The sequence below is a fragment of the Erythrolamprus reginae genome, chromosome 1 (genome assembly GCF_031021105.1).
Source record: "Erythrolamprus reginae isolate rEryReg1 chromosome 1, rEryReg1.hap1, whole genome shotgun sequence".
NCBI classification, from domain to species: Eukaryota; Metazoa; Chordata; class Lepidosauria; order Squamata; family Dipsadidae; genus Erythrolamprus; species Erythrolamprus reginae.
In genome coordinates, this window is record NC_091950.1 from 197,391,136 (window position 1) to 197,400,086 (window position 8,951).

The window sequence follows — 8,951 nt, forward strand, 5'->3', positions numbered from 1 at the left end:
CATAAGCGCACCACTGTGCCTACCATCCCTGTCCTATTGTCTTCTTTTGTTACTTTTTATCATTACTTATCTAATATGGTATTTGTACAAATTACCACCCTATAATTGTTGGACAAAATAAATAAAATAAATAAATAAAATAAAGTATGGTAAGCTGTAGGGCATGTCCGATTTAATTACATTTTATTTTATTTTTTTCTTCTATTGCATCTCTTTATTTTCTGATCATTTTTTTTGCCTCATAGCACTTTAAGACAAAGAGATATTACATACAAAACAATATGAAATTGAGAGTGGAGCAGAGCATGCGTGTGTCTGTAAGCTGTTTCAGCAACCCTGGAGATTTCGTGCTACTTCACAGAAAAAGAGCTCTCAGCCAATCCAGAAAGGCCTTTCTATAGCCAATCCAAAACTCTATTACATTGTTGTCTGAGAAAAAGGAAGCGTAATGGGCAAAGCTTCTATGCTGTTTGCCAATTGTGCTGGAAGACTCTCTGAGGAGGGATGTGTGTGTGTTTAGACAAAGCCGAAAGACTGGGAGCGGATCTATTCTACTCACACACACAAAAAAGAAGAAATCAAATGCAAAGAAGCTTCTCCTTGGCTCTGCTGATGCCCGCTTGAGGGCTTCTTTACTCATGTAATGCACTCACTCACCCAAGAAATCAAATCCTTCTCCAGGACTAATTTGAAAAAGCAATGCACCAGAGTCACAACTTTATCTGGAAAGAGACTTATCGAGACCTGGAGGGATGCCCAGATGCAAGTGCTGGAAGTGGCTGATTGTAAAGAGGGGGATACATGCGGTTATGTGCAGGATCTGAGCCTGGATCTTCAAATTGGGGTGATTAAGCCGTGGCTCTTGCTGGGTACGTAGTTGTTAGCCAAAGCAGCATTAATAATTTTAAGCATACCTGTGCCAGCTGGAAAATTATGGGTGTGTATGCCTGGCTGTGCACCATGGTTGTGCATGGTGGATGTGTGTGTATTTGTGTATATACTGGGATAAGTGACTATATGATTTGGCACCAGGTTTTTGTTGTTTTTAATGTGCTTAGTTTTATAGTTTTATTAAGATTTTTAGGTTCTTGCTTTTGACTGGGAGCCACCCAGAGTTGGTTATAAATAGGTAGCTACTGCTTTGGGATCATAATGGTAGCAGTGTATAATGAAACAGCAACAACAATAATGCAGGGATTCTATTAATGTACTACTTTCAACACATAAGAGCATCTCCAGAAATGAAATCTGTAGATCTTCAATTGATAATAATTGGCATAGCTAATTCAAACTGCATTGGCTGTTGATCTGTTTCCGGACACAATTCAAAGTGTTGGTTATGACCTATAAAGCCCTACATAGCATGGGACCAGATTATCTCCAAGACCACCTTCTGCCGCACGAATCCCATTGACCGGTGAGGTCCCACAGAGTTGGTCTCCTTAGGGTCCCATCAACCAAAGAATGTCGGCTGGCGGGACCTAGGGGAAGAGCCTTCTCTGTGGGGGCCCCAACCCTCTGGAATCAGCTCCCCCTGGATATTCGCACTGCCCCCACCCTCCTTGCCTTCTGAAAAAGCCTAAAAACATATCTTTGTCACCAGGCCTGGGGCTGCTAGATCTTCCCCCTGACCAACGAATGTTTTTTAGTATGATTGCTGAATGAAAGTTAATGGAAGTTTTTTAAAACTAGAATTTTAAAGATTGCTTTTTATGTATATTAATTGGATTGTTTTACTATTGTTTTTTGTATATGTTGTGAGCCGCCCTGAGTCCTTGGAGAGGGGAGGGGGCATACAAATCCAATTAAACCTTAAACCTTAAACTGGATCCATTCTATAAAAGGGGGTTTCCCCCCTCTTGGCTGCACTCGTGTCATATATATATGTATGTAAGAGCCGGGGTGGCGCAGCAAGTAGAGTGCTATAATGCAGGCCACTGAAGCTGACTGTAGATCTGTAGGTCAGTGGTTCAAATCTCATCACCAGCTCAAAGTTGACACAGCCTTCCATCTTTCTTAGGTGGGTAAAATGAGGACCCGGATTGTGGGGGCAATATGCTGGCTCTGTTAAAAAGTGCTATTCCTAACATGTTGTAAGCCGCCCTGAGTCTAAGGAGAAGGGCGGCATAAAAATCAAATAAATAAATCTAAACAAACAAACAAACAAACAAACAAACAAATAAATAAATAAATAAATAAATGCAGAATGTACATATATGTGCTACACATACATGCACATGTGTAATAATAATTTATTTAATTAATTTCATCAGCGTGATATACAGTATTTGGTCTTGTTGTCTGCATGTAATTATTTTCCAAACTTGGTGGGATAACATCTGTCTTTCACAGGTTCCCAGGATGCCGCTCATGACCTGGAAATGATGAAAAAATATAAGGTAATACAGTACAGTGATCCCCCGGTTATTGCGTCCCCAACCATTGCGAACAGGGTAATTTGCGAATTTTGCGGAAGTCAAAATACCATCTACGCATGCGTGCCCTTTTTTCTATGGGCACGCATGCGTAGATGGCGCCCGGCAGATCAGCTGCTGGGCGGCTTCCCTGGGTCTTCCCCCTCTTGCTGGCATCAGCGAGGAGTTTCCCCACCGCCCACGCAAACTCCTCGCTGCCGCTCGCCCGCCTTTCGCCCGCCCACGCCATTCGCTCCCCCTCTTGCTGGCGGGAGGGCGAGAAGCCCTCCCCAGCACCCGCTCGCCTGCCCTTCGCCGCTCGCCCGCCCTTCGCCCTGGCCGCTTCTTCCCAGCGGAGAAATTCCAGCCTCCACCTGGTCCCGCCCGATCCTCCTCCCTGAGGCAGCTCGCCCTCCCATGGCCGCTTCCTCCACCCTCCATCGCAAGCCCTCGCCACCGCAGCCAACGCGCGCTGCGATCTTCAAGCCCGGCTCCTTTCGGCCCAGCATCCCGGGCCAAGCAGCTGCCTTCCGTGACTGAGCCTGGCTCGCCCGGAAGATCGTAGCGCGCGTTGGCTGCAGCGGCGAGGGAAGCCAAGCCGGCAGCAATGTCGCCGCCGCTGCAGCCAACGCGCGCTACGATCTTCCGGGCGAGCCAGGCTCAGTGACGGAAGGCAGCCGCTTGGCCCGGGATGCTGGGCCGAGAGGAGCCGGGCTTGATCCGCTGAGCCTGGCTGGCCCGGAAGATCGTAGCGCGCGTTGGCTGCAGCGGCGGCGACATTGCTGCCATCTTGGCTTCCCTCGCCGCTGCAGCCAACGTGCGCTACGATCTTCCGGGCCAGCCAGGCTCAGCGGATCAAGCCCGGCTCCTCTCGGCCCAGCATCCCGGGCCAAGCGGCTGCCTTCCGTCACTGAGCCTGGCTCGCCCGGAAGATCGTAGCACACGTTGGCTGCGCTGGCGAGGGAAGCCAAGCAGGCGCGCCGTTCTCCGCTGACTCCTAAAGCGGGGGAGTTCGCCAGGAGTCAGCGGAGAATGGCGCAACTGTTTAAAAACGATCGGAGCTTTCCAATGAGTCCCGAAGACAAACGGCAAACTTCCGCGTTTGTCTTCGGGACTCATTGGAAAGCCGCGCGGGTGTTTTAAAACATCCCCGCCGACATGGGGGGCTTGCTAGCACCCCCCCAAACCCAGGTTGGGGGTTCGGGGGGTTGCTAGCGAGCTCCCCATGTCGGCGGCCACGCCGCCCCCCAATCTTCGGCTCCTCGCTAGCGCTGCGGAAGTTAAAAACACCATCTGCACATGCGCAGATGGTGTTTTTACTTCCGCAGCGCTACTTCGCGAAAACCCGCTCGTTGCGGGGGGTCCTGGAACGGAACCCTCGCAACGAGTGGGGGAGTGGGGGATCACTGTATATGTTTTTTTTAAAAGCAGTTGCAGCTGATGGTCAACATTAGTACAGCTCTGGTAATAGAAAATTGACTACATTTGGGTAAATCTTTGCCCTTAGCCTCTCACAAATAACATTCCTTCTAACTGATGGGTTGCAGACAATAGCATGTTGACTTTCAAGGTAGTCTGTAAATTAGAGCAGCAGCCTCCCAACCTTTTGAGCACCAGGAACTGGTTCTGTGGAGAGAGATTTTTCTGTTGGCTGGAGGGGGCATGGTTTTATGTGCTGCTTGTATCCCGTGAATGGGGTTCCACTTGTTTGTGTGGACCGGTTTCTGGCATGCCGTGAAGTGGTGGGGTCCACAGATTGGGGGTTGGGGAGCCCTGGGTTAGAGATCCCAACTTGCCCAGGATAACATGAGCATGCTCAAGATAAAAGTGGCCATTGGCTATGCTTGCGAAACACAAGTCATATTATGCCAAACTAAATCAATATTATTTTCTTACTGTTGTCTAAGGATGGTAATGATATCCACATCTTATTTACGCTGCTAAAATATGTTATGTGAAAGCCTCTATTGACCAAACTCACAATGAATATTGGTGACACCCCACCCACCCGCACTGATAACTTGGAACATAAGAGGAGAAATTACCATGGACTAATGGATGAAATGAAGTAGAAAAAAAATATTTGTCCAACTAAGAGAGAGAGACAGAGAATTTAACAGATCTGAATGTAGATGCCACTCTGACTTTTTGACTGATGAATGGAATTTCTCTGAAAGTGCTCTTAATTGTATGTCTTTTCTGTTTTAGGTCACCCATGTTCTAAATGTAGCTTATGGAGTTGAAAATGCCTTCCCCAATGACATGATATATAAAACTATCCCTATTCTTGATCTGCCTGAGACTGATATCACCTCCTATTTTCCTCAATGTTTTGAATTTATTGAGCAAACCAAGTTAAAGGTAAACACTTGTTGCAAGGAGTGATGCGTGTGTGTGTGTGTGTGTGTGTGTGTATAACTCATCAATTTTTTGCATTGATTAGTTAGGAGCCTTTTAAGAGACATCCATACTAAGATAAATTAATTAATGCAAACCAGGTGCTATATATGACCACATATATATGATATTCTGGCAGGAAGATGATCTTCTTTAAAAATTGTCTCTAAGATACTTATTTAAGTGTAAAGCTTAATAATATATGTTAAGTCTTGCAGATCCAAAAGATTTCATACATACGACTAGGATTTTGTCTTGCATATGCAGTAGAATCTGTCAAAAATAAATTAGAAAAATCATTTTATAAAGATACAATGCTTCTACAACTAAATGTACGTGTACGTAATCATCTGATGTCTGATCTATTTCATATAACTTCACTTGATGGTACAACCTGTTAGTATCTTGACATTTTCAAACCTAATTTCAAGTGCTTCTGAGTTTCTTCGTGTTCATTATTTACACAGGTAGAAAAAAAGGAAGATAACTTTGCTCCATTACACTTTGTCTTATATTAGAAAGAAGAATGTGATGCATTATTAACAGGTTACCTGAAACGTGTCTTTATTTCATGCTCTTCTGAAGGTTTCTAGTTACCGTTTCCACTTCATTTCTAAATTAGATTGGCCATTCTAATATCCTGGTGTTACTGTTCTGCCTCAGAAGTTTTAATTTTTCAGTTAGCTTTGTGTACTCAAGATTGCTTTTACAATCTTTCTTTCTTTCCTGATATTTCTAGTACTTCATAATGCAACATTACTTTATTGCACAGACAAAAACATTCAATATTTTATTGAAGGTACCCTGCCAGGCAAAGCAGGACAAATGAATAAAGTATGAGATCACAATTGCTTCATTAAAGCAAACAAAACTGAAATAGAATACTTTTTCTATACTCCCATGCATGACATATGCTTTTGAGATCAAAATTCTCAATTATGGAACTTTACGACTACCAAATTACAGTGGTACCTCTACTTAAGAACTTAATTCATTCCGTGACCAGGTTCTTAAGTAGAAAAGTTTGTAAGTAGAAGCAATTTTTCCCATAGGAATCAATGTAAAAGCAAATAATGTGTGCAAACCCATTAGGAAAGAAATAAAAGCTCATAATTTGGGTGGGAGGAGGAAGAAGAGGAGGAGGACAGTCACTGCCGAAGGAAGGTGAGGTGAATCAAAAAATCCAAAACTTTAAGGCTTAAAAAAAAGGGGGCTCTGAGGCGGCGAGGAGGAGCATGCATCTCCCATACACCTGGCGTGAGGCTGTCTCCCATACACTGTGCCAGAAGGAGAAACCCAGGTGGGCAAGAGGGGGGAACCTCCCGCTCCTTTGACCGAAAGGCAGCAGCTGCTGCTGCTGCTACCTGCTTCCTCTTCCTTCCCATGCCGAAGGGCTTCCCTCTCCTCTCGCTCGCTCGTTCATTTTGTAGCCGGTGCCTTTCCTTCACTGTGGTGACTCCTCAGTTTGGTTGAAGCCGAGTTGATCTGGCCGGGGCGAAGCGCCCCCTTTTGCCTTTCTACACCCAGATGCTCCCGGAAGCAACCTCATGCCGGGTGTATGGGAAGTAGCACGACGGAGTCAACACAGCGAAGTGGTTTATCCCCTCTCCAAGCGCCCAGAGAAAGGAAAACACTCCATTCATTCTGGGCTGCCCAGAGCAAAGAGAGTGTTTCTTTTCTCTGGGCGCTGGCAGATTTATTCCCTCTCCAAGTGCCCAGAGAAAGGAAAATGCTTCGCTTGCTCTGGATGGCCAAAGCCTCCTTAAGCGCCACCAAAAGGCTCCTCTGGCAGCCCGGAAAAATCTGAGATGGCTGGGATTAAAGGGGGAATGGCAGGAAACTGGCCGGGCCTTCGTGCCACTCTCAAATTTCCTGGGAAATTTTTCCAGGCTTGGGTTTTTAAGTAGAGAATGGTTCTTAAGAAGAGGCAAAAAAATCTTGAACACCCAGTTCTTATTTAGAAAAGTTCTTTAGAGGTGTTCTTAGGTAGAGGTAACACTCTATCTTTTTGTAGTGTTGTTACTGTACATACAGTAGCTATATCTTTGAGGGGCACAAGCACAAAACCTGCATTATGTAACTTTAATGATTTAATTCTTAGAGTTTTAACTTCTCTATCTTAAATGTAATCCTAATCCTATTTGACCTCCATGCTTATGTTCTCAAATCCCCAATTACTTCTAATGTACACCAAAAAAGACAGAATTACCCATTCTGATTTCAAATTATATATGGTTATATTCAGCAAGTGTATATTTAAAAGTTTTGATTATTGAAACATGCCATCCTAATAAAATGGATCTTTAGTAACTGGTTAAGACCACCATGGCAAATCAGACCACCATCAGAAATATATACAGACCATTAAATGTGCTTGCTGGCATGAACAGATGGCTTGTCTGTCATAACACAGCCATACCATCAGTCTCTAGCTACCGTAAATGTCATATTTCTGCTGGTGTGCTGAAAACCATGAAATGTTTGCTGCTAAGGGAGAGAAAAACAGTAGAAGATCCTGGTCATCAATCTGAAAAGAGAAGCATTGATTCTACTTTACATTTTAGCCGTCTACAGGTACTTCAGAAAGGAAGAGCATTGACTAAATACTGAGGTGGGGAAAGATTGAATCTAGCAAAATCTATGCAGTCCACAGGGATTCTGGTATAAATAAACATATGTATGAAAGAGTATGCAATTGCCGTATACTTCCAAGGACTTTGTAGAGAGCTTGCTTAAAATGCCTTGGTAGTAAAAGAAAATATTGGTGGCTCCATTTTGATAGAGAAAATTAAAGCTTAAATGTACCTTTCTTTTTCAAAGGGTGGTGTTGTGCTCGTTCATTGCAATGCAGGAGTTTCCCGGGCAGCAGCAATTATCATAGGGTTCCTAATGTACTCAGAAGGACTCAATTTTGCCATGGCTTTTTCTGCGGTGAAAAATGCAAGACCTGCTATTTGTCCAAATTCTGGCTTCATGGAGCAGCTCCAGAAATACCGTCATTCAGTCATTAAAAATCAATAGGGGAATGATGAAGAATGAATTTTATGGTTGTATTTTAATGAAATTGACTTTTTAAAAAACCACGGTGTTAATAAAAGTGGCACATCATGACAGCTCTTTATTATTGAAAATTCAATCTTGTTCTTACATATAATGTTGAATTAATCTCAGATGCATTTTGCTTTTTTAATATTAATTTTAATAAATATAACAATTACTGTTGACTTAAGCTTTTTTAATTTAGCAATTATCTGTTACTTTCAACTATGTTTTACCAATTAAAAAAGGTTAGAATATCTAATCATAACTCACAAAGGTACATCTGGTTTGTTATGCTGGTTTGTTAGGCTACATTGGATTCATCTCAGAATCTAATAGAAAATTGGCTATTAGTCCAAGTGGGTCCTTATAAAATTGGTAGGAGTCAGGCTCAGAAATAGAACAAATGCAAGTCAAAATTCAGATACATCAGAGGTCAAAGCAAAGAAGTAAAAACTAGGCAGATTCATAGACAGGTCCTTTAGGATATGGATCAGGTGTTCAATTTTGCTGGATTAGGACTGTCCATGAGAAGTACTTTTCAATGCTTAGGTAAAGTTAAATCCACTTCAATCACAAACTTAACTCCGTTTGTACTGTGGCCAGAGCATTGATAACAAGGCATTTGAAGATAGCATCTAGTAATCCAAATACAGGTTCTTCTGCTTGGTGATATATGTTCTGGTTTCTGGTAGAAATTCAGCAAGTACAAATAACTTTTATCAAAAACATTATTTCATAAACAAAGAAACTCCATTTTATTCTCTTCTCTTCCAGCTATACACACATTTCATACTGGCGTATCTCTCCTGGCTCCGTTATTTTTCTTAATTGCATTCCTTACATTCCTTCCCCTGGTCTGCTAGACAAGATTTATTTCGTAAAAGCATGATAACTAAAAAACAGCAGACGGACAGTTAATCACACAGAATACTTGGCTTACTTGGAGAGCGGCATAAAAATCAACATCTTTTTGTTTGGCAACGTTGAAACTCCACCCTCCTTCTTCACTATTCCCATGACGTGCCAATTACCTCCCTCAATTATTTAACCCATTCATCTCCTTAATATCTTCTTCCAGACCTTTGCTCTCTACGTTTC

At 43.1% G+C, this 8,951-nt stretch overlaps 1 protein-coding gene across 1 annotated transcript; it reads left to right on the plus strand.

Annotated features, from left to right (window-relative positions):
* The first annotated feature begins 431 nt into the window (after positions 1 to 431).
* On the plus strand, positions 432 to 8,126 carry DUSP19 (dual specificity phosphatase 19). The gene is made up of 4 exons (XM_070731897.1): positions 432 to 869; positions 2,353 to 2,399; positions 4,623 to 4,775; positions 7,632 to 8,126. The coding sequence occupies exons 1-4, from the start codon at positions 644 to 646 to the stop codon at positions 7,830 to 7,832; spliced, it is 627 nt and encodes a 208-aa protein (XP_070587998.1). The 5' UTR covers positions 432 to 643; the 3' UTR covers positions 7,833 to 8,126.
* The last annotated feature ends 825 nt before the right edge of the window (positions 8,127 to 8,951 follow it).

Coding starts and splice junctions, on each gene's coding strand:
- DUSP19 (XM_070731897.1), top strand. CDS start 644: ATGCACTCACTCACCCAAGAAATCAAATCCTTCTCCAGGACTAATTTG. Junction 870..2,352: donor TAAGCCGTGGCTCTTGCTGG/GTACGTAGTTGT, acceptor TGTCTTTCACAG/GTTCCCAGGATGCCGCTCAT. Junction 4,776..7,631: donor TTGAGCAAACCAAGTTAAAG/GTAAACACTTGT, acceptor TCTTTTTCAAAG/GGTGGTGTTGTGCTCGTTCA.